Raw genomic sequence first — 27,491 nt, forward strand, 5'->3', positions numbered from 1 at the left:
TTACTCTGTTACACGTTTAACAGACAGACCAGGAGCGGTGGGGTCACTGGCACACCACGACCCAGGATCAGGATACAGCCCCTCCGACAGTTGGTAACTGGGTTCAGCATAGTCAGAACCCTCATAGAGATCCCAGACACCACTTAGCACCTTACAGGAGCGAACCTCTGTTATACTGCAGCAGTCCAGTGACAGACGGTCCCCTGTGATCACACACTTGGTACCTTTAAACTCTGGCTGATCATACAGCTCAATTGCACACTTGAAGAAAGAGAGAGAGAAAAGAGAGAGGGTAAGATCGTTTTTTTTTTTTTTCTTTGAATCAAGTAATTGTGCAGTCTTTGAGACATCATCAAAAAACCTTGACTATGTGCTTTACTGTGTTTTTTTGTGTGACTTATGGACTGTGTCAGTTCTGCAGGAATGAAAAACAAACCATAAACACTCACCATGCCAAGGCGCCACCATCTAAAGCACTCCTTAGCATCCTTCTCCTCCTCATCAGAGTTTTTTGTGTAATAAACTCGACCAACATGTTCACTAAACTTCTTTGGCTGCAGACTGGACTCCTGCGATACAAGTGAAATCAAACATAACTTTTCAATCAGTCAATAGAAACTTGCTCGGACTAACCCTGTGTTGTCTTTTTTGCGAGTGACTCTTTATGTAACATTGAAATAAAAGCTGTTATATGACCATCCGAGTACACCTCACCTAAAGGGTTAATTCACCCAAAAATGAAAAGTCTGTCATTAATTACGCACCCTCTTGTTGTTCTATTTATTGCTTGGGCAATCACTTGATTAAGTATATTAAGAAATCAAGCATACTGTTAGTTTTGGCAGATCACGTCAGTCAAGCTTGTATTAGCTGACTCAACTGATCCACAAGCACCTAGTATACGCCTTGACGTGCTTATATAAGGTTCATTCAGTATTATTCAGGAGATGTATTGCTTTGCTCAGGAGCTAATTACCCCCCCTCCACCCATACAGCAAAAAAATATATTTTGATATATATTTACATAAATATATTTTCTACTGATGCATTTTTGTATATTTTTGAAAATATATTTCTTAATTTAAAATGTATTTTTAAAAATATACAAAAAATGGCCAAAAAATATATTTGCTAAAATATATTTACGAAAATACATTCTACTACTATATTTTTGGCCAGATATAAATGTATTTTTAAAAAAAGGTATTTAAAAAATATATTTTGATCTCTGTATATTTCAGTCCACAAAATGCATTTTCTTGCCACAGAAATACATTTAGAAATATATTTTAGTATACGATGGTTGATGTGAAATATATTTACCATTTCAAAAATATATTTCATTGAGCTTCACTGTTTGCAACATATATTTAGCATATATTTCAAATATATTTTGGCCACAAACAAAATATTTTTTTTGCCATATGGGCATCCCAAGAATTATGTTGTTATATTAAAATTATTGGTAATAACAACATAAACGGTATCAGAAACATTAACGGTAACAACATTAACGGTACATTTGTTAGTTCTGCTCTGTTTACTCAAAGGGGGGCTATTGCTAGTCTCCATGCTCTTATTCATGCTAAACAAAGCAGAACCATTACCATATCACCAATCTACACCGTGTGCTAACTGTCAATAATCTTTGATGATAGTGCTCCTGACAGAATTAGTTATTCTAGAATAAGTTTTTCTAATTTCTTGACAGTTTTTGAAATGGCAAGTTATTTGAGCAGCACAGTGTTATAAGTACCTCATATTTCTTAATCTTGCAGCCTTTAGTGTGCTTCCTCTTCCTGTAGAAATAGACACGGTTGATAGGGTTTTCAGCCTCCTTATTGTAATCCAGCTGAATCACCTGTTAAAGGAGATTTACAATGTTATAGTTACTGTAATATACATTGTTGATAAAAAAATAAAATAAAATAAATAATAAATAATAATAAAAAATAATAAAAAATAAAAATGGTCAAGACTTGTGTTTTGACCACAACGTACTTCAGTGCTGAAATCCTCCTTATACAAGAACAGATTTGGGTGAAGTTTGTTCCACTCATCCAGTGCTTCATTCCACTTAATCTATAGCATTGGGGATTAAAATACAACAAATGATCTATACGAGAGTGTGTTATTATCCATGATCCTCAGTCAACAAAACATATTAATTCTTATTGTTTTTTTTAACGACACATTTCTATGTAGTTTGAAATGATGAAATGGCAGAGCAAATGAAAGGGATGATTTGTCGGTGGAGATGATGAAGTGATATGAAACTGTAAGATTGTCACTTTACAATAAGGTACATTTGTTAAAATTAGTTAACTGCATTAGTTAACGTGAACTAACAACAAAAGATACTTCTAAAGCATATTAATTAAGCATATTATTATTCACGAGTTCGCCCTACAGACAATAGTGAGGAATAAAAGTATGCATATTTGGCGTGCTGTCCGGGGAGAGGGCTCCGAGCTCGGTAATTCCTCCCGAGCCCGGGGTACTCCCCCCGTCCGGGGAGAGGGGTCCGAGCTCGGCCCCTTAGCCCGGACCCCCGCGCTTACACCCCGGGAGGGTTAATGGCGAGGAGTCGGGGTGGAGGAGGGATGCTGACGGCTAGAGATGAGGAAGGTAAGGCTGTTTAGATTATTTATGGGCGTCCTCCCGGGCCGGCGGGATGGACAATGTGATTGCTGATGGTGAACTGGCCGAGTTAATTATCTGTGCGTGCTCCTCCCGAAATTTGTTAATAAAACATCACGTATTAATTAACATACATTTCAACATTCATTTTAAAATGTACCTTAAATGTATCTTATCTTAAGGTTAAAAAGAAACAAAATGTGATAACACAATATGATTCGGACAACACAATATTCAGTTCGATTTTCCTTAAAATATTTGTATATGAATTCCTTTCTGTTATATGATCTTGACACTACCCCAGTTTGCCAACCATCTAACAGCATTTATTACAATCTGGAATATGGAGTGATAATAAGACAAATTGCATTTGCAATACAAAATTACAATCTCCAAATCTAATTTCAAGATGGCAATTAAATTTTTTTTTTTTTTTCTCTCATTTTTCTTCTACCTGAAAGGCCTTTTTGTCTTTCTCTTCAGTTTCGTTTAGTCGAGTCTCTCCTACACATTTCGGCAGGCGTCGCATCACAACATCCTCAAGCTCTTTTCGGGCACCTTTCAGCTCGTCATCAGTGGAGTACAAGATCTTCTCAAAGATGTGATCTGATAAAATGAGCATGATTTTGACAAAGATCTTTCTGGTCATATGACAAGTAGAAGTCTTAAGAATAAATATATTATTTACGAAAAAGATGCACTGAATATTAAATATTCTTCCACTTATTTATTTACTTAAAAAAATAATAATAATATAAAATTATAATTTCAATTTACCTGTCAATTTAATAAACTTTGCAGTATTTTCATCTTCAGATGATGGGATCTTGCGCTTTCTTGAACTACTTGTAATATTTTCAATCTTTTTACTGATATCATTTGATGAAAGGGACCTTGAAATCGGTGAGATCTCAAGCGTGTCTTTAGCTTCTAAGAGGGCTTTTATGATTCTAATGAACAACAACAACAAAAAAAGAATAAAACAGTAAATTACTCAAGAAACAATGAACAAAAAAACTTAAAAAAAAAAAAAAACTGATAAATAAAAAATAAATATTAACTTGTCTTCAATGATGGTGACAATCTTGTGTTTGTAGGCCTGGTGATACAGAGTGTAGCGGGTGTGAAACATGTCATAAATATCATTAGCCACCTGTGAGAGAAACAAAGAATGACACACAAACAGTCAAATATTAATCATTCAATAGGATACATTAACTCAGTGTTTCTCAACGTGTTTCCCTGATCTGACATTTCAGGTCCTGGAGTTTCTTCTAATGAGCTCATGAGTAGAATCAGGTAGACACAAAATCCCCAAGACCAGAAACACTGCATTAACTGGTACACATTAACTGGTTTTACACAAGTATGACTTTAATTAAGTTGCAAATATTGAAATATAAAGGTTTTTGATTTTCATCCATAAATATCTTTCTTAAATGTGTCAGAAGTGAAAAAGTGTAAGATGAGCAATGATTGGTTGACTGTCATAGTGCACAGTGCAACTAAAGTCAACGTTTTGTTGTTATATATAGATGTGACACTTGCAGTGTTATCAAACAGACTGAAAATAATCAACCATCAAATAAGCACTGGTAAGTGATAAGGAACCTTCTGTATCAGGCACCTTGTCTCTGAAGCAGATGTGATTTGTCCCCTTGACTTTACAGACTCGAGCAGATTTCAGCATGCACTGATGGTCAAAGCTGTTAGGAATGCCGAGATAATGACAGTCTCTGAAAGAGAGAACATGACAGTGCTCAGTACTGTTGACTGATATGACTGAGCTCTGTTCATGTGATCTGATCATGGCTGCCACCAGGAGGTGATGTAATCCATGTAGAATAAATTAGCTTTAATTACACCAATGATTTTAACTAAATTTTTGATAGTAGGGAAATAGTATTTGTATACTAATATTGAAAAGCAAAAAATGGCAAAAAAGATTAAATAAATTCTGTATTATTTACTTCTTTCAAAGTGCACTACATTAAAGGTAACTCTTTATAATACATTTCCTTAAATCATTAACAAAAAATAATATAATGCTTAACAGATCCATAGATTATATTCAGTATATAAAGAATATATGAATATAGTTAGTATAACTGTTTATACCTATAATAATATCAAGACCTGATTACGGTGCTGTAACATCATTTCAAGGTCAGTTTGAACAGCAACTTCTTCCAGTGGTAAAATAGGAAGTTAATCCCACATTGAAATCGGTTTAATGTATGTAGGCCAATATGTTTGATTTTCACTTTATATCAAATCAATATCATGTCAAGTTTTTGACATTGGTTTGATTGGCACATTTGACCTATTGTTTGACATCAGTTTTGATGTCAGTTTGATGTCTTTTCAACATCAATTGTACACTAACAAAAAAAAAAAAAAAAAAAAAAAAAAGAAAGTAATTATATGTCTGTAAAAGCTGTTTATTTACCGTGCAAAATAGTCCCATTTTCGCACATCAATGCCATTCCAATTATTTGCCACAATCTCATACAGGAAAGACTTGCTCTAATAAAGAATAATTAAAATACTTTTAATACTCAACTTAAACACTGCATAACTTCTTTGACACTGCAGTTGATAGGATTTTACCTCTGGAGCTGCAGTATTATCCCCCACAATTAACTTCTGAATAAAAGTGAGATCCTCCTTTGTCAGCTCTGTGGTTAGTTGTTTATTCCTTACTATTTCCAGAAATATCCAGAATGAGGCCACCTAGAGAGAGAGAGATAACAAAAATATTGGAGATAAATTAAACTGTATAAACACCAGTGGTGTAATGTAACAAATGTATTTGATCAAGATGACTGAATGCATTGCAATAAGACCAAGTAAATAGTACATTCATTTAAGCATAATACAATACACTGAGTTTAAAACACTACTTGTAATACATGTATATTTGTACAGGAGAGTCATGATGCTTATCACTCAAAAAAATGATTCTTTAAACCTACTTAATTCAGTTATGGACAGTGGTTCCACACAACCAAATTGTTTTTGATGAACATGAATGGAATTTTTTGAATCTATGCAAACTCTCTGTGTTGTGACAACACAGCTGAATGAGGAAGAATTTATGTGAAATAGTAATGTCCAACCAACTCAATTTACTCACTTCCTTGTAACTTAAACCGATTAAGTTCAGTGAACATGTTTTGGTTTATTAAAAACTGGCCAAATGTGTTTCACTTTATCAACATAAGGAGGTTTGTTTCAGACAACTCATTTAAATTATGGACAATTTATGCATTTAGATAATCATAACCAACCCTGTGAAACTTCAGCAGTCAAAAAAAAAAAAAAAAAAAAAAAAAAAAAAAAAAAAAAAAAACTACGATATTATAGTAAAGAATTATTTCAGGTTCATATCAAGCATAAATAAACACCACTATTACTCAGAGACACACAGACATCAAGTACCAGCATATGAATCTCAATAATGGTGACAATCAACAAAATGCTTCATGCTGCAATGCATGCTGGGTAACAACATAGTAAAAACTTCCATCATACACTGCAGTATGAATAATTGTTGTCACCACTGTTGAGGATCATATGATAAGTGTTCATGTCTAAAATCCTGAGCAAATGCACCTCTCTTTTTCAAAATTGAAGCTTTATGGTGGTGATTGTTTAATAGGACCTTTTTTCAGCAATATGCCCATCAATAAACCAAAGAGAAAGATCACTTCAATGTTTGCACAAATGAGCTATAAGCAGAAAGGGTAAAATAATCTGTTGCTTCAAACATTTGATTCAGCAATACACAAATGTTTGTTGTGAAACAAAATTACAATTGTTTAGAAGCAAAATTATTGTAAGTTATTAAACGGGTCAAGAGACAAACTAAAGCAAACCTTGAACAAAATTATGGTGGCATTATGTTTTTTTTTTTAAATTATTATTATTACAATTAAGCCAGTCTGCTTAGTAATGAGTGAAGCTGGTGATGCTGTTTGTGGAGTTGTTTAATCAGATTTTGAGAGATTTAATGTCTTTTATTTCAGTTGATTTAATCTGTGGCTGAAATCAGTTGTGGTTTTTGTGTTTCTCTTTTCTTCAGTGATTCTGCTTGGTGTTCATCACTAAAGCTCAATCACCTTTTAATTGATCACTTAATTATCTAATTTTTTTGAACGCCGAAATTAAACCATTTACGTTAGTTTAACGATTGATAATTAAGTAAAATGGAAACTTAAACAGTTTAAATTAATAGAGCACAATACAATAGTGTTTGGCGGAAAAAGAAACATACTTGTGTTGTTTTAACAATAAATACCTGGGTAAAACGAACAGTGGCACAAAACCATTTTTTTGAGTGTACCTTCCAATTTTCAACTAAAAAAAAAAAAAGAGAACAAACAGGGGTTATTACATGACATGTTGATCTCACTGAATCTCACTTATTTATGAACTGAAACTAAAGTGACAGCTATTTAATTAGTGAATGAGTCTTTTCTATACACCTGATGATGGACCTGATTGTTGGTCGTCACCACTGCCACCTGCACCGGCTGAAAAACATCAAAGAAACAAAAATTCTTTCCAATTACTTCTAAATGCTTCTAAATATTAAACATAATAATGATGTAAGTATGCAGTAAATGTAAACAACAAAAGCTATTAGTGACTGTTTGATTTCAGCCTTCTCCGATGACAATAAAAGTCTTCAGTGTCAAGAACACAATGTGATAATTCATTTTAGATTCCTCATGTAAAGGTAAATATTCAGATAAATATAAATAATGTATTGTATATGGTACTAGAGAAAAAAGTTAATAACATTTATAGAAGTATTAGCTTCCAAAAGCACTTTTAAATAATGAATGGTTATTGAACACAAAGCTGAACACAAACATTGGCATCAGTCAAGAGAGAGGCTAAAGCTCTTACCAGGCCAGGCTCTATGGATGAATCTCTCAAACAGATGAGAGAATGGACCGTGACCTTAAAGATAAAATACTCTGCTCAACTCCTGGTTTATAGGTTGCTTGAGGACATATTAAATACTGTCTTTATTCAAATAAATACATGAATCACATCTTATGTCTGACATTAAATTCGTAAAAGAGATTCATATTTAGGTTTCTGCGAACAATATCTCATCTCATCATCTTATTGCTAAATCATTCAAATCACCCAAGCACAAAAGATATACTATAAATAAATAAATTTATAAATAAATTTTGGCTGACTTAGTTTTAAAACACAATTGATTTTTTTGTGTAAAGTGATTTTTATCTTTATGTCTAAAAAAACATGCAGAATTTCAACTTTCCTCTTGTTTTCACATAAACGACAAATGCATAAATTAAATCATTTATGTGCACACATTTATTGTACATTGTTTTAATGCTGCTCAGTGCATATGTATGTTGCTATCACTCACCTAAATTATAGCACAGAGCAGCAATTTGGACACACAGCATGTCTTTTTCAGTAATGAGCTCTTCCTCCTTCTCTTTGAGCTCCTCCTGTTTCTTTTTGAGCTCCTCCTGTTTCTTTCCAAGCTTTTTAATATCCTTCTCTATCATTTTGATGTACTTGTCTTGTTTCTCTCTCAGAACTTTGAGCAGAGATCCTGCTAAATGTGCCATGCTTCACACAGAAAACACATAATTATAAACAAAACAGAATAAATGCAGTGTTTACTTCATGACAAACTGACTCACTGATTCAGAAGATGGTAAGGTAGATTGAGTTTTGTGTTAACACCAAAATTACAGATTAGAGATTATTCTAATCATGTTTAAAACATTTGAATCAACCTCATGCAATAAAAATAAGTTATTTTTAAAGGTCACAGGAAAGAGCCCTGTAAAGGTGCGTTCACACCATATTGGAATTCCCGTAATTACGAGATTCCAACTTGTAAAAAGCGTTCACGTCCTCATAGACTTTGTAATTACAATTTGTGAACTGGGAGTCTTCTGAGAGCTATGACTTGTACCACGACCGCTGTACCACCGGACCAACGTAGGCTCTGTTTAGGCGTTGATAGTGTTGCCATGAAAAGCATAATTCAGAGTCTGAGGATGTGAACAGTTCAGAGTAGAACGTCACGTGTTGTTATCTCGAAATTACGGTAATTACTAGTGTTGTGTCCGAGTCCAGTGTCGAGTCCAATGTCAAGTCCTAGTTTATAATCAATTGGGCAGAGGTGGGGCTTTCAAAGAGATAAATTAATAAGATAATTAAGTATCTAAGTAAATGATGATTGTGCATTAATGATGAACAGCTGCTGTTATTGAGAATTACAGAGGATCAGATGTTGATGTTTATTGGTTAAAATGATGCCACCATCAGAGAGATCAGTATTTGGATTAGTTGGGCTCTTGAACCCCTTTTTCTTTAATCAAAGTGCTTTTTTGCTTTTGAGCAATTGCAATGTTTTTGCGTTGTTGTTATAGCAAAAACAAATAACTGCTGGTTGTGCATTCTGAACTAGCAGATGAGTTTATGCTTTTTGTTTGTAGCAAAGCAAGAATGATCATTGTGAAGTGGTTTGTCTTTCGTTTAAGAACATGGCTTTCAGTTTTTTAACGTTTTAACGTACATTTAAAAAAAAAAAGAAAGAAACTTACACCTGTTCAGGCTTTTAGACATAAACACATACCACATGATCCTCAACAGTGGTGACTATATATATTTAATACCATGCATTGATTGGAGTTTTTATTATGGTTTTACCTACCCAGCATGCATTGTAGCACAAAGTATTTTGTTGATTGTCACCATTCTTGAGATTCATATGCTGGTTATTGATGTCTGTGTGTCTCGAAATATGACTGGAGTTATTTTGCATTGTATATATCTAAAATATATTGTAACTATTAGAACAACACTTTGTTTGCATATTGTAACTTCATAGATTTGGTCATGTATAACCTTAAAAGAAAAACCAACTGCAATCTTGCCAGCTCACTCTATGTCATTCAGTGCTTTTCAAAGAGCAGTTACATATTTTCATAGTATGAAAATATATAACTGCTCATTGAAAGACACTGATGACTCGGTTTCATAAAACCACACACATTATGAGAGCGAGATCTGACATAGGATGTCAAGAGTCTAAAGCGAACACAGATCTCCCTGATGGTGGCATCATTTTAACCAATAAAACATCAACATCTGACCCAATGTAATTCTCAATAACAGCAGGTGTTCATCACTAATGCACACTCATCATTTAATTAGACATTTAATTATCTTATTAACTTTAACTCTTTGAAAGTCCCACCTCTGCTTAATTGATTAAAAAATAGGACTCAACACTGGACTCGGACTGGACTCGGACACAACACTAGTAATTACGATATGGCGTGAACACAGCATAACAACTGCAAACGTGTTACCTGACAATAATTACTGTCAAAGGGTTGAAGAGAATAACTTTTAATTGTGCCACAGTTAGAAGAGGCTCATTAGGTTAAATCAAGCACACCATCTGTCTGTGTGTTATTCCACAGCATTACAGTCTTTAGCGCATGAAAATGTTTTTCAAGACGTTAGCATATGTTTCTGTTGCTCATGGTGATGACCAGAGATGGGTCTTTCAAGTCCTCAGAGAGTTATTGACTAAGAGATAATGGACTAATTAAATGATGATTGGGCATTAGTGATGAACACCTGCTGTTAACAATCAAAATCACTGAAGAAAAGAGAAACACAAGAACTACAACTTCAGCCACAGCCTTGGATGGAATCAACTGAAAAAATAAATAAATAAATAAACAAACACACACACACACACACACACACACACACACACACACAGTGCCACCATAATTATGGTCAAGGTTTGCTTTAGTTGGTCTCTTTATGTTTTTTTTTTTTTTTTTTAACTAATTCAAAGTAGCTTGCTTTTAAGCAATTGCAATATTATTTTGCAGCAAGCATTTGTGCATTGCTGAATCAAACAATGAAGTAGCCAATTAACTTACGCATACTGCTTATAATTCATGATGAATGATCATCATGAAAGGGTCTCACTGTTTGCCTTTTTTTTTTTTGGCAGGCATTCAGCTGTTACTGAACTACTTAAAAAATAAAAGTCCTACTAAACAAATGCCACCATAATGCTTCAGTATTGAAAAGAACTGCAGTGATTGTCACCATTGTTGAGAATCATATGGTGGTTCTTGATGCCTGTGTGTGTCAAACAGTGGTAAATTTATTTATTTTTTTTATTATTCATAGCATAAATTAAGAATTCATCCACTATAACTATTAAAGCATCACTGCGTGCGTGATGTAGATTCACAGGATTGATTTAAAAGAAAAAGAGAAAAAAAAAACATACTTATTTATTTTTTATTATTATTATTTTTTTATTGTAATACAGTCAGATCATGATAATTATCTTATCTTATAAAAACAGCTAACATCTTTTCAGTGTAGGTGACCTCACTGCTTTACAACACCACATGTATGGTAATAGAACGAGATCTAACACTGTAACTCAAGAGTGAAGAGCCCAACTAAAGCAAACACTGAACTCCATGATGGGGACATCATTTAACCACTAAAACATCAACATCTGATCCTCTGTAATTCTCAATAACAGCAGGTGTTCATCACTAACGCACAATTAACATTTAATTGGTTGATTATCTCATTAAATTTAACTCTTTGAGGGCTTGGGATTTGAGACTTGGGAAACTTGCTTGTGACTTAAAAAGGCCCACCTCTGGACTTTACTGTGTATGTTCTGGTACAAGGATCCCCAAATCTGGACCAGGAGATCCACTTTCCTGCAGAGTTTAGCTCTAACCCCAATCAAACACACCTGAACATGCTAATCAGTGTCTTCAGGATCAGCGGTGTATAGTCCAGGGGTCAGAAAGTAGAAGTCCTGCCATATATTTGTTCCACCCATGAACTGATGAAATGATTTCACCAGAGGTGGAACCAAGTCCTTCAGTTTAAGTCACAAGCGAGTCTCAAGTCAAATACCAAGTCCTCGAAGAGTTAAAGGTAATGAGATAATTAAGTGACTAATTAAATGATGATTGTGCATTAGTGATGAACACCTGCTGTTATTGAGAATTACAGAGGATCAGATGTTGATGTTTTATTGGAGATCAGTGTTTGCTTTAGTTGGGTTCCTGACCCTTTTTGATAATGCAAAGTAATTTGCTTCTAAGCAATTGCACTATTGTTTCACAGCAAGTGTTTGCACATTGCTGAATCAGAAGCTTTTGGTAGTAGATTAGTCATCATGTTTTGCTTTTAAGTCATATGACTGATCATAATGTAAGGTTGTGTAGATTTTGAACAATCAGTCCTGTGAGGCTCAGCGTTGAAGTAGTTTAAAGTTAATACAAATTCTGCTGTATGTAAGGCACAAGGTATTTTAGCTCTTGTTATTAGTGATGGTTCGTTCTTGAACGATTCGTTCATTTTGAACAAATCTTTAATGTGACTCGGGACGAACGAGTCGTCTCGGGGAGTGATTCGTTCAGTCGCGCATGCGCAACATCCTATTAGGTCCTGTACTGGAATTAGTTCAACTGTTTTAGAGTCGTTCGTTCACCTTATGGGGCTGTCACGTGATGAACGAACGACTCAAACCCGAGGACTCGAGAAATGAACTAATCAATTCTCTTTCCGGCTCAGGCTGCATAGGTTAACGTTACAGGGCTGTCACGTGATGAACGAACGACTCGAACCCGAAAACTTGTCAGATAAGAGGTGAGGTGAGCGAATCATAGACTAAAGACCCAGGTAAACAATGAATTAATATTTTCTGTTTCTTATAGCATTATAGTTTTGTTTTGTTTGTAGTGTGATCAACGTTTGTGTAAGCAGTAGATGTGTTAGAGAAGTAAAATTTAACATTTTAATTATATTTTGCTATAATGAACAAAATTACTCGAAAAAAGATTCATTCATTTTGCTGAACGAGACTCAAAGGATCCGAACCTCCCATCACTACTTGTTATATTTAGACACACGCAGACATCAAGAACCAGCATATGAATCTCAACAATGGTGACAATCAACAAAATCTGTAATGCTGCAATGCATGCTGGGTAACACCATTGTAAAAAATGGCCATCATGCACTGCAGTACGAAGAATTATTGTCACCACTGTTGAGGATCATATGATAAGTGTTCATGTCTAAAAGCTTGAGCTGCTGCAAGTTCTCTCCCCAATATTTCAGCTTTATAGTGGCATTTGTTAAATACCACTTTTCTTCAGTTCTGTGAAAATTCAATGTTGGTCTAAAAACCAAAAATTAACTATTACATGCAAAAAACATGTTACCTAATTTGTTATCACAAGCTTTTGATTCAGCAATGTGTAAACACTTGTCATGAAACAACATTGCAATTGTTTAAAACTGAAAGACTTTCAATTATAAAAAAGGGTCAGGAGCCCAACTAAAGCAAACACTGATCTCCATGATGGTAGCATCATCTTAACCAATAAAACATCAACATCTGATCCTCTGTAATTCTCAATAACAGCAGGTGTTCATCACTAATGCACAATCATCATTTAATTAGTCATTTAATTATCTCATTACCTTTAACTCTTTGAGGACTTGGTATTTGACTTGAGACTTGCTTGTGACTTGAACTGAAGGACTTGGTTCCACCTCTGGTGAAATCATTTCATCAGTTCATGGGTGGAACAAATATATGGCAGGACTTCTACTTTCTGACCCCTGGACTATACACCTCTGTTCAGGATCATTAGAAAATCACAGGTAGGGGAGTTTGATCAGGGTTGGAGCTAAACTCTGCAGCGCATTGGACCTCCAGGGTAAGATTTGAGGAACCCTGTTCTGGTACAATGTTTTCAGCACAACATTCTCTAAAAACATTTTCCAATTGTTTATGGATAATAATGTTAGAGAATTATCCTCAAACATTCTAATAAAGATTTAATTGGGAAGCTTCTCATCGGACACTGGATGTGGACTCTAATGTTGCTCAGATGTCAATTTCAACGTCAATGTCAAAGTAAAAACACAACCTTTGTTTTATGAAGCTCCAACTTCATTAAATAACTCCAAAACAACATTATCAGCTTTATCTATTATAAACCAGATTGACTTTATTTCTGTCATAAATTTATAAACAGTTTTATGTCTTATTGAGATAAACAGAGGTTTAGATGTTGATGTCACAGTTATGGTGATAAATGTTTGCTTTAGTTGGGTAATTTGACTCTTGACTTCTAAACATTTGTCATGGCAAAAACAGCAAAAGAAAAAAAAAATCATTAGATAAAGTTGTCCTGTAATAATCAGATTTCATTCAATGTGAAAATCTAATCTGTGGTTTTAGATGCACATTATTTACTACAACATTATAATGGTTCTACAGATTGATATCCAGCAGAACAAACAGATGATTTTAAATTACACTTCGACACACACAAACATAAAAAAAATCAGTGTATGAATCTCAACAATATTCTGGGTGCATCATACAAAACTTATCCATGGCTCCCAGAATGCATTGCGGCATGAAGCATGTCACCATTGTTGAGATTCATACACTGATTCTTAATGTCTCTGTGTGTGTAAGCATTCAGTGATATGAAACAATTTATGAGCAATGTGTTTTAGAAATTGAATTAAAATGCAAATTATTTTGGAGAACAATATAATATATTATTGAAATCATTAATGTGAGTTTAATATAGGTCTTTTTATTATGTTTGTTTTTTTACTTTACCCAAGTGAGTGTTCAAAGCGAGTGTGGGTGGCACCCGGATACACCAGATATGCTCCTCCCAGTTGTTTAATGTGACGGAGTCTCTGAAACAAAGGAGTGTCAATGATCTTCACCAGCAGGGGGTGCAGCTCAAATTGACCATAAATGGGGTCGTTGAAGATCTGCAGGATAGAAAAGGGGCAAATATTAGTTCATAAAAAGAATTGCCCTAGAGTTTATTGCCCTAACATATTTGAATCAAGGCCTACAGTAGAAATAGAACTGATTAATAAAAACACTTTCACCACCGTTAGCTTTCCAGAGTTTGTGATTTAAAAGGCCAAAAATAAATCCTACTATTGTATTTTCCAGAGGTGGGACTTTCAAGTCACAAGCAAGTCTCCCAAGTCTCAAATTTTAGACAGTAAACTGATGCCTTGCTCTATTTATGATATAATGACATAAAGTACAAGTACAATACTTTTAGTATTACAGCATTTTCATCTTCTCTCTAAAGCTTCCAGAAACCCTCACTGTAAAATTTACAGTAACTTACTGGCAATTTCGGTTGCCAGTAAGACTGCAAATTTACAAAAGTACTGGAAAAACACAGCAAACTGTAAAGCCCTGTAGAAAACCATGCATTCTGGGTAATAGCTGTTGTTTTCAAGAAATTAGCTTTCTGCAGTACTGTGAATTAACAGCGCTTCGAGTCCACTCTTAGACCCGTACAGACACACAGACATCAAAAATCAGCATATGATCACAATAATGGTGACAATCAAAAATCTTCATGGTGCAATGCATGCTGGGTACCAGCACAGGACAAAACTCACCAATGACTCCCAGCACGCATTGCAGCATGAAAAAAATATGCCACTCAATTGTTCACTTATTTCTTTAACTCTTACCATGTGCTTTCATTTTTTGTTGAGTTTTAGTAACATTTTTGTGATGATCTGTTGATTTATTTAGTTGATTGTCACCATTGTTAAGAATTATACACTTATTCTTGATGTGTTTGTTTAATAGCTTGTTGTACTAATTATTAAACTGTTTTGGTAAGAAAAAATAAAAAATAAATAAAAAAAACCCACCACCAATGAATAAAGTTTGTGAAAATGATGAAAAGGCAAGGTTCAAGTGCCCAGCCAAAACAAACACTGATCATGAGTATGTGGGGAGAAAAAGAAAGAAAAAAAAAACACACACACACACACATTTAAACTTCTGTTAATTCTCAATAAGATCTTTTGTAGATTTCTGACAAAATTCGCATCACTGTAGTTATTAATTTGTGAAGCTGCTAATGCTGTTTCAGGAGTTGTTTTATCAGATACATGTTTATTTCATTCAAGGCTGTGGCTGAAGTCAGTTCTTGTGTTTTTCTTTCATTCACTGAATTTCATTCAGTTTGTTAACAGCAGGTGTTCATCACTAATGCTCAATCAGCACTTAATTAATGACTTAATTATCTCATTAACTTCAGCACTGCTTCAGTGATACTCAAACACTCTGTAGTGTGCATACATTATGAATGCTCATTTAAAATGGAGGTTTTTGCTGTGGGGTTTAAAGGGTAATTAATTTACGACAGCTGAAAAAACTGTAAAAAACATTATTTTATAAAGTTTATAATGTATATTTAATAATATTCCTGGAATATTAGGTCCATTGAAAAAAGTTAATCAAAGTCATGAACTGATAAGGAGAATAAATATTAATCTGAACTGTATTAACATGTTTTTACATAGGAAAAATAATTTCATCAAGGCTGCAGGGTCTTCTTTAGTTTCTGAAAAAACAGCTGTATCACAGTTGTTTATCACAATCCACAAATGCTGTTTCAGGTCAGACATTTAAATGCTTTATAAACACTTTAAACTTTCTGCTTTAAAGTGAGAAAGGAAATTACGTGAAAACCATAACTCTTGACTGAAAAATCATCACTACCATCAGCTAAACTTCAAACCCCCCTCCCTCCCTTCCTCCCTTCCTTCCTCCCTTCCTCCCTTAACAGTCAGCTCAGTTCTATTTTTATTTTTTACCTTGCGTAAAGAAGTTTCCTCGTTCTCCTCCCCTTCTTCATCAGTATCATCTTCTTCACCTATGAAAAGGCATATGTGAATAGTCATTAACTGTATATTAACTGTAGCAAAAAACTGAAAACTGTGTTTCAGATTTTTGAGTGAAACATAGTTCATGTACATGCTGATGTTGAGAATAAAATGTACAAAATGTACATGCATTAATTATATATATATAAGAAAAATTAAGAGATGCATGACTCTTTATCACATTATACCTGGTTAAGTATAAATTACTCTGAATAAAAGCATCTGCTAACATATATAAATAAATAAAAAGCAGAAAGTAAAAATGTATACAACACACCTTATACACTAACATTAATAAAGATACTAAAAATGCAGATATAGTAGCACAATTTCCTAAATTACCTGAATCAGGCCCAAAATCAATAAATGTGTATTTATTGATTTTGCACCACTCATGAAAGCACTCTTCAGCTTTCTGCTGGACCTCCCTCTGATACTCCTGATTCTCTGGATCATAATAGACCCTCACAAGAAATTCGTGAAACTTCTCTGGCTTGAGACTGGACACCTACAGGGACAAGATAAACCAAACATCTAATCTAAGTCTCTCGATTTGTCTGTCTCTGTCTGTCTGTCTGTTTATTTATTTATTTGTTTATTTTATTTTAGGAACAACTTCATTAAACAGACAATGTAATTCGTAAGTGAATCATAATCATGAATAATACTTCAGTATGATAAATGTTTGGGGTAAGGCAGATTTCTTACCTGGTACTTCTCCATCTTGAAAGCTGTATTCAGATCATTCTTGCTGTAGAAATAAACATTATTAATGGGCTCTTTGCCCACTTCACCAAAACCCATCTCAAGGACCTAAATGACAAGCGTTTTCAGACAGGACAAAAAAATAAACAAGGAAACAAGATGAAAGCTACAAAACTGACATTTTAATGAATGAATGAATGAATGAATTAATTAATTACAGATTAAACATACATAAATTTTAAAGTCCGTAGTCTTCAGGTGTTTTAACGATAGCATATTCTTCCAGGGATGTGTCAGTAATTTCTATCACAATATATAAAAAGTGAACAAAAAAAAAAAATAAATAAATAAAATAAACAAATAATTATTTAGGTGGAAAATGTACACTCTCGTTCAAAGTTTGGTTTAAGTATAGGTATAAGTACCTTATACACTTGAATCTTGAAGGCTTTAATAGGCTGGGCTTTCAAGCTGGCCTTCTGTATTTCCTAAAGAAAAGAATCAGTCATATGCAAATACCACAATAAATATGAAATGAGCAAGAAAATAAAATATGAATCTGATAAAACTGCCACATCATGTGAATATCACATTAAAAGACACATCTTAATAATAATACATAAAATAAACATTTACAGCTATACATAAAATAAAATAAAATAAAATAAAATAAAATAAAATAAAATAAAATAAAATAAAATAAAATAAAATAAAATAAAATAAAATAAAATTTAAATAAATAAATAAATACTTTGATCAGTATAAAACTGTATATCAAAACTCAGGAATCTATATCAAAACAGGTATAGTTGAATCGTGCCTTAATAACGTCTCTGCCAACAAAAACATTTAAAGGTTAAAGTAAATGTCATTTGTTTATTTATGTAGTGATAGTAGATAACTGAATAATCAATAATTTCTTGAAATGTATAATTATGACATGACTACTTGAACCATAAATGTCTGAGACAAGTGAAAAATTGAATGACTACCTCCATCTCGAAGGCTTCATCAGGCTGATCTCCCAAACTGAGCAGCAGTCTTTTCTAAATTGTTTAAAAACAGTCACTTATGCAAGCACACTTAATTAATATACATTAATCATAGGATATTTGATGTTTTTTAAACATCATAATCTTCTTCTTCTTATATCTATTCAATAATACTATATTAAACAACTTTGATGACAAACAAACAAACATCCAAAAAAAAAAAAAAAAGAGAAAATCTGCCTAAACTGACACATTCTGTGTGGACATGGCATAAAAACATACATATTAATTAAAAACATAATGAATTACACATATAAACATAATGTAAACTTTAAGGTCATTTAAATCATACTAACAGAGCACCTGATACACTGCATTCTTGAAGGCTTCCTCAGGATGGACTTTCAAGCAGTTCAGCATTTTTTCCTAACAAGAATTAGAGGATTAGCTAATCAATCATACATGAAAATACTACAGTAAATAAAATAAATAAATAAATAAATAATAAAATAAAAAGTCAAACAGACACTTAAGGTAAATTAGGTAAATTATACTTAATGATCTTTAAGTATTTAAGTAATCCTCAGTGACACATCATTCAGGGTGCTTTAACTACAAAATTTTAACTAAATATTGATTTTATGATGCAAAAACTAACATTATACACTGTCAGCAAAAAAGGTACAGTTCTGTCACTGGGGCGGTACCCTAAGTTGTGAAAAGGTACAAATATGTACTTTTAAAGTACTTATATGTGCTGTTTAGGGGTAGGTAAGGTACAAAGGTACAAAGAAGTACCTTTTCACTTTTGTACCTTAGGGTACCGCCCCAGAGACAGAACTATACCTTTTTTTTTTTCTGAGAGTGTATGCATGAGTGTGTAAAATTATGCAGAACCATATAAAACAAAAAATGTACTTAAAATAACCTTAGTTCCAGATAGGAGGGAATGAGATGCTTCATTAGTACCTCATAATTAAATGCAATTAAAAAGTCTGTGCTTGGAGACGGTCAAATTTTAAAAACTTTTAAAGTTTTAGACTGAAAAGGCCTGTAGATCTCCATGAAACAGGGGCAGTTGATGTTGAAGCAGTGAGTTAGGCTTGAAGAGATGAGACGATCATAACCCTGTAGACTAAAAATTCAAACTACAAGTAGACCCTCCCGAAAACTCTCCTCCGGATTGACAAACGCTTCGTAAACGTCCAATTTTATAGTTAAACGTGTACGTTAATGCATTTCAATCATTGGTAAATAGGGCGCTCGTGCACGCTTATTCACAATTAGCATAATCCCCGCCTACCAATTACAGCTACAAATTGCGTGTCCAGGTACGCAGTGGAATATTCTGGTCTACTTTCTCAGGTTTGACTCCAGTATATTGCATAAATGCAAAAAAAAGACGAATAGGCCATATACCTAACAATAAATTTTAAATAATGTATGTCCACCAAGGAGTTTTTAGCCAGTTGAAAAAAAATGTCAGGCCCTCCTCTTAAAACGACCAGCTGGTGGCGCTAGAAATCCAGCTGTGACGCTTTAGTTGTTATGATTTGGAATAGGCTATCCACGGCGGAAACGTATCGCTAATATCTATTTTTAAGGATTTTTACTTAATATAAAAAGCAGTAACCATTAATATTTACTTCTTGTGTTGTTGTTATCAGCTCAGCTACAAAACATCCAAAAAGAGGGCAAGGGCAAATGAACTTGTAATTATTACCGCAGTGCATCAAAATTCAGTGTCATCAGTTTGTCAAAAAGAACACAGAATGTTTTACGCACCATTTACACGTGGTAGGGAGCAGGTGTACATTTCTTTCGTATCAACTAACATTTTTAAAATTTTCTCGAATTCGAAAGTTTACGTCAGAATGGCTTTACGAACGATTTGCAAAAAAGGCACATTAATCTGACTTAACTACACAAATCTGTTTAAATTCAGTTCCTTACACAAAATCGGAAGACCTCAGGATCCAGATTACGTTTATTGACCATGCCCTCCCAATGTTCTGTCAGCATTTCCTAAAAGTTTTTGAAGAAAAAAGAGTTTCCCAGTCAAATACATTTGGACATTTATTATAAATACAAATATTCATTGTAAATACCCATTTTTGATATTAATTACCAATATGAAGTAAATCTGATATATTTAGACATTTTTACACAAGGTGAAGTAGGGGAGAGGGGGCAATTGTAACGCACTCAATCCATCCAATCAGAAACAAGCTAGAGTGATGACACTTAATTAGCATGCTCAGTAAGAATCTCTCTCTCTCTCTCTGCCTGTGAAAAGGGAGTACAAATAATTTCTTTCATATTAAAATTACTAGTGTTTTACATTAAACACATTACTCTGGTAATATGTCTATCTTGTAAAATGTCATTAAAGTTTGTTTAAAGACTGTTCTTGAGTAAAAATATATATTTAATGTATTAATATAATATAATATAATAACATGTGACCCTGGACCACAAAACCAGTCTTAAGTTGCTGAGGTATATTTGTAGCAATAGCCAAAAATACACTGTATAAGTCACAATTATTGATTTTTTTGTTTTACACCGAAAATCATTATGGTATTAAGTAAAGATCATGTTCCATGAAGATATTTTGTAAAATTCCCACTGTAAATATATCAAAACATAATTTTTGATTAGTATTATGCAATGTTAAGAACTGTATTTGAGTAGTAGTAGTAAAAGGTGAGTAGTAAAGTAGTAAAAGGTGATTTTCTCATTATTTAGATTTGTTTGCACCCTCAGATTCCAGATTTTTAAATGGCTGTATCTCAGCCAAATATTGTTCTATCAGAGCAAACCATACATCAGTGGAAAGCTTATTTATTCAGCTTTCAGGTATATAAATCTGTTTGGAACAAGTGACCCTTATGACTGGTTTTATGGTCAAATCTATTCTGGTTATCACTGGAATAGTTGCCTACTCTTCTGCAAAAACAGAAATAACCTTCTGCTTTTTGAATGGAAATGATGCCTGGCATCTACAAGAATTTGAACCACACACACACACACACACACACACATGTTGGGTTTACATGTTTTATGGGGACATTCCATAGGCGTAATGGTTTTTATACTGTACAAACCGTATTTTCTATCACCCTACACCTAAACCTAGCCCTCACAGGAGACTGTGCACACTTTTACTTTCTCAAAAAAACTCATTCTGCATGATTTATAAGCCTGTTTCCTCATGGGGACCTCACAAATGTCCCCACAAGGTCAAAATTTACTGGTATTACTATCCTTGTGGGGACATTTGGTCCCCATAACGTGATGAATACCAGGTGCACACATACACACACACACACACACACACACACACCAAAAAAAAAACAAAAAAACTTACATATACTACAGCAGTAAAGTTTACTTTAGGTAGGTAAGCTTTTATCTGAGATACAGTGAGTAATATGACTTATTTTGCATTGTTACATTTGCCCCCAAACACTGTTACAATCACCCCCACCAAGGGGGCAGTTGTAACACACTGACTTCTTGTGTTTTATTGGACTAGTAAGGTACCTTTAAAACATCCTCCTTCAGTCGGGCCTCTCCAACAAACTTTGGCAGGCGTCTGTTGACAATGTCCTGCAGAATTCCTCTGGATTCATCCAGATCTGCATTTAAGTCTGACTGGTTAAGGATTTGATCGAAGACATGATCTGTTAAAAGAGAGAGGAGATGGCTCCTTGAATTTTACATTTTAGCATACAAAGAGCATCATATTTATCATGTATATGGACCCAAATTAAATTGACATGAAAAATGAACCTGTCATTTAATACAAAACTCAAAATCATTTAAAGAAACATTCCTCTTGATTTGTACCAGTGCTTTCTCTGACCTGTGAGTTTGGTGTACGCTAGCATGTCATCCATGGCATCGGAAATCTTGCGATCTGGAATCAGGCCGTCATCAGCTTTTACAAGAGCATCCTTAATCCTAATGAACAAAGAGAAACACACGTACACCTGTAAAAAGCAGTAAAATCTGGGGAAAATGTCATAATGCGTGTAGAAGGAACAACATAATAATCATAATAATAATAATAATAATAATAATAATAATAATAAATATGCTGTTTCACACAAAACCCACTTGACATCAATGATGTAGCCGATCTTGTGCTGAAGGGCCTGACGATGAAGAGTGTATCTGGTGTGAAACATGCCATAAATATTATCTGCCACCTGTGAGAGAAACAGAGAGACACGGACTAGAACATAGAAACTGTGTATATTTTATAAAGTGACAGGTGGTAAATATGCATATTGTATTCAATGTTTTTATTTAAAAGTGGTAATGCTTTTAATAAAAAGCTGATACAAATTTGAAAAGATATAACAATAATGACAATAAGTTATTATTGTTACATTTTATATAATAAAAAAAAAAAAAATCCATGAAATTGAGAATAAAAATGTTCTTGATATTTACACATATGAAAGGTTACTGTAAGTTTTATGACTCAAAACCAACTATGAAATATTGTTTATACCCTTCTGAAATGCCCAGATTTAAAATCAGGTTAAGACATTTTAGGTGAAAAAAAAAAAAAAAGCTTTTATTTTATATGCAGAAAGCAATCAAAGATTGTTCACTTTACATTCGCTGGAGTCTAGCAGTGATTTGATCCTTTATTTTTGCCAAAACTCCCAATATAATCAGTGACCTAATTTACACAGTAATTCTCAGTAGTACTCTGTAGACATGACTGTCTTTATTTTATATTTTATTTATATAAATCATACACATAGTGATGGTGTAAATGAATTAACAGGTACCTTGTCTCTGAAGCAGATGTGTTTCCTCCCCTTCACGTTACACACTCGAGCAGATTTCAGCAGACGCTGATGATCAAAACCACATGGAATGCCGAGATAATAACAATCTCTGCATGTAAAATAAGAGAGGAATTACATTAATGCTATAATAGATTTAGAGCTGTTCAACACCTGTTCAAACCATTTAAACACCACCTTAAAATAGTATCCTGCTTACCGAACCAAATAGTCCCACTTGTCCACATCAATGCCGTTCACCTTATTTGCCACAATCTCATACAGAAAAGACTTGTCCTCAGTCCTGCCCTTCATTGCCCACTGCAAGACAGAAAATATTTTGACCTTTAACACTGTATCCCGATATACACTGGCTGAACCAGCACCTTAAACACATTTTTACCTTGCCATCCTTTTGTCCTTTCAGAATTAACTCCTCAATAAATATGATGTCTTCAGGTAGATTCAGTCCATATAATTTCATCTCCTTGTCCAGTCCATTCCTCCTTTTCATGCAGCGAAACATGTCAACAGAGGCCTTCTCATGCTTCAGAAGATCAACATAAACACACATCAATAAAATGAAACTGCACAGACTAATTACATAATGTTGCTTAGTAGTTCATATTCTAATGTTGTTTTTTTATTCTTATTTTATGAAAAAGCAACTTTAAAGGTGGATGTTCAGAGCATGTAAATGATGAAATTGTGACTGTATTTTGGGTGAACACAAAGAAGTGTTACAGTAGTTAGTACAGTTTAGTAAACAGAACATTTCAACAGACTCTGTTCAAAAAGTTTATTAGCTTAAAGGTTCTGCTAAAATCTGTTTTATTTTCTGCTCTTTTCAGTGTGAATGGAACTCAGTTGTAGGTAGATGTGCAGTTTGCATTACTACAATTTACTACAACCAGTTCACACTTGTACTACATTTAGTCACAGTCATTTCTTCTATACCCATATTTTACAATAGTATTTAAAAAGACCAGCAACAAGTATTAAGAAAGTAAATAGGTTTGATTGCATGTTGACTTGATATTCTACATGCCATGTAGCTCACTGACTTTGAAATACATGTATATCAGCATATATAATTAAATCTGTATAGGAAAGTTATGATGCTTACCTCCCAATGCTTATCTAAAAAAATGAAAAGATACATAAGTCTCTTTAATAAAGTATAGGCATGCACTGATTTACACAATTGTCTCCATCACACACACACACACACACACACACACACACATGTTGGGTTTACATGTTTTATGGGTTCATTCCATAGGTGTAATGGTTTTTATACTGTACAAACCGTATTTTCTATCACCCTACACCTAAACCTAGTCCTCACAGGAGACTGTGCACACTTTTACTTTCTCAAAAAAACTCATTCTGCATGATTTATAAGCCTGTTTCCTCATGGGGACCTCACAAATGTCCCCACAAGGTCAACATTTACTGGTATTACTATCCTTGTGGGGACATTTGGTCCCTATAACGTGATGAATACCAGGTGCACACACACACACACACACACTACTACTACTACTACTACTACACTGATGTTATATTGATCACAACAATTAATAAACAATGGGAAAATATTTAGTTTGCCATAAAATTTTCCTTAAAAAAATGTGATTAAAAATGGATGAAGTTAACTTAATTTTAATTCTTTTTTAAATAATGGATAAAATGTTTCACTGGGACTCAAAAAAAAAAAAAAAAAGGAAGAATCTCTAATGATGGCTGTATGTTTTATCTGTACAATAAAAGTAATTTAAGCTCCATCTGTGTTTAGTTATATACATGATATATTTGCCCTGCTTGTGGTTTACTGTTGAATGCATATATTTCAACATTCAGCAGCTAAATAATTATTGCCTACTTATTTCCCAGGATGAAATCACTGAGGTGAGAAAACTCAGACACTTACCAGGCTGGACTTCAGGGATGAACATGCCATCAAACAAATGAGAGAATGGACCATGACCTGAAAGGACAAGGTAACATACTTTTATTATATATAAATATAATTTTTAATTTACTTTTAATAATGTACTTTTTTCACTGATAGATTACTTTTTATAAGTTCAATTATGAACCTCATCCTTCCAAATTTAGCTGCATAAAGAAACCAGGACATTATTCTGAGATTCAGAGAGACAAAAAAAAAAAAAAAATGCAAAACAGAAAATAATAAAATGAAGAATGAAATAATAGATTTAAAAAATAATAGACATTAACTTTTTGTCTTGTTTTTCTCAGGTAAATTGTGACACTGCATCTGGTAAAGTGGGACACTATTATTAGATAATACAATTTCCTATACATATGTATATATAATTACTATATTTAAAATATAAAATATAATTACTGTATTTAAAAATAAACTTACTAGTGGACTGTGCTGTTGATTGTGAACTCAAACACTTAATGTTTGTTAAATTAAACTTCAGCAGATGCATACATTTGAAGAATTATTAAAGCAGTCCAACAGAAGTACAAATGTAAAGGATTAAAAACACTCCAACAGAAGGACACAAACAAAGATTCAAATCCCTTCAACACAAATACAATGCACTGGGTAGTATAAAAATCCCAAAATTTCATCTATGATATACCTGCTTGTGTGTGTACTGTTAATGGTCATGTGTGTAACACATGCATTAATATTTGTGTTTTTATGTTGTATGTAAGTGTGGGTGAGAGCAGGCATGTGTTTGTTTACAGACATTTTTTTTACACACACACACACACACACACACACACACACACAAAAAGAATATTCACACATTTCTATGTTTTTCTCTTTCTTTTCCTGCCTTCTGCCTACAGTTTGTGACATTTTCTGTAAAACAGAACAATTTCTCCCATTATGCATTGCATTATCTTTTAATTTACAGGATGTCCCAGTTTAGCTGAGTGCTACTGTCACAATTTATCTAACATGTTAATGATTTAAATGGTTGAATGATCATATGAACACAATGTAATACAAATTTATATTGTAGATTGAAATACACTTTGTATTAGAATTTAAACCTTTACAATTTCAATAGACCTAAACTTTGTACTGGCATACTTTATCAGAGTGGTAATCCTGCACATATGATTTATATTTGACCAATCAAATATTTAATTCAATATTCAATTTAAGTACTGTTACTACAACATTTCAAGACCACCCATTACTATTGTCATTTTAAAGGGGTCATCGGATGCCCATTTTCCACAAGTTGATATTATTTTTAGGGTCTTAATGAAAAGTCTCTAATATACTTTGATTAAAAATTCTCAATGGTTTTGTAAAACAACACCCTTTTTACCTTGACAAAATGAGCTCTGCAAAAATCATCTCATTCTGGTCGAGGTTGCTTTAAATGTTAATGGGCTCTTTCTGTGTAGTGACGAGACCCATTTACTTTAGCGCATTTAGCCGCTAAACTTGCTAACTAGCACATTATTAGGAAAGGTGATTGCAAAGATTCATTAAAAAAAAAAAAAAATGCTGTAAGTAAAGCTGGATCATGAATGATTCGCACGAACATAGACGGATATATGTAGATCGGGAGGAGCATTCCTTCACAAACAGACGTAATCTACTGCATCTTCAGCGGCTCAGATGTTTTGAGTAAATGACGATCACTATGTTCATTATTACATCCAGCAACACAACACCTCAATCACTCAATCAGAGATATTATTGTCTAACTTACATCCCTGCTCTGGCACTGAAACAAAAAGGGTGGTCTGTGATGGCTGATCTGAGGTAAGACGCTCATGTCAATCAACTATTGTGGGCGTGTCCTCTGTCAGTGTGACACAACAATGACAGGCATCTGAGAATGGCTTGATTTAAAAAAAGGGGATATTATTTTTACAGATTAATTAAAAACCCCTGCATGGATTTTTATCATTATAGGGTAGATTTGTACATACACTGACAACACACATTAATGAAAAAGTGAACTTAGCATCCGATGACCCTTTAAAGGAGTACTACATACACACACACAGATTTGTCCCATTTTAGCTGATGTTCCACTTTTGCTGACTTCATCCTATGTAAATATGCACATGAATGTTCATTCTACTCACCCATGTCATGGCAGAGGGCAGCGACCTGAACACACAGGAAATCCTGTTTGGTAATGTTAAGCTCTGGCTGATTCTCATGTAGAGTCTTGAGAAGACATCCTGCTAAATACGCCACACTGACACACACAAAGAAGATCAGTTTATTTTAAAGGAAAAAGAAAAATGTTATGATCCAGCCTCAAAAACGGGGGGGAAAGTTACCCAAGTGAGTGTTCGAAGCGAGTGTGAGTGGCCCCCGGATACACCAGATATTTAGTTCCCAGCTGTTTAATGAATCTGAGTCTCTGAAACTGAGGAGTGTCAATCATCTTCACCAGCAGGGGGTGCAGCTCAATGTGACCATGAATGGGGTCATTAAAGATCTACAGGATCAAAAAAAAAAAACAGTGTAGCTTTTATAAAAACTGACCTCAAGAAAATGGTCAGAAGCAGAGACAATCAT

The 27,491-nt window shown here is 33.8% G+C and overlaps 1 protein-coding gene across 1 annotated transcript; it reads right to left on the bottom strand.

The window, feature by feature from the left end:
* Positions 1–27,491, bottom strand: LOC127161159 (uncharacterized). Its single transcript, XM_051103807.1, has 33 exons — positions 27,459–27,491; positions 27,251–27,411; positions 27,050–27,165; positions 24,885–24,941; positions 24,078–24,091; positions 23,360–23,498; positions 23,172–23,304; positions 22,955–23,063; positions 22,269–22,360; positions 22,015–22,112; positions 21,693–21,832; positions 20,100–20,171; positions 18,510–18,572; positions 18,147–18,200; positions 17,580–17,642; positions 17,158–17,262; positions 16,792–16,957; positions 16,381–16,439; positions 14,354–14,514; positions 8,051–8,259; positions 7,555–7,608; positions 7,128–7,175; positions 6,986–6,999; positions 5,251–5,373; positions 5,090–5,166; positions 4,268–4,376; positions 3,702–3,793; positions 3,418–3,590; positions 3,095–3,246; positions 2,002–2,082; positions 1,757–1,861; positions 450–569; positions 1–261 (listed from the first exon to the last, which is right to left on the bottom strand). Exons 1-33 carry the CDS (start codon positions 27,489–27,491, stop codon positions 1–3), a joined length of 3,453 nt encoding a protein of 1,150 aa, XP_050959764.1.

Source organism: Labeo rohita, unplaced genomic scaffold (assembly GCF_022985175.1).
Source record: "Labeo rohita strain BAU-BD-2019 unplaced genomic scaffold, IGBB_LRoh.1.0 scaffold_567, whole genome shotgun sequence".
Classification (NCBI taxonomy): Eukaryota; Metazoa; Chordata; class Actinopteri; order Cypriniformes; family Cyprinidae; genus Labeo; species Labeo rohita.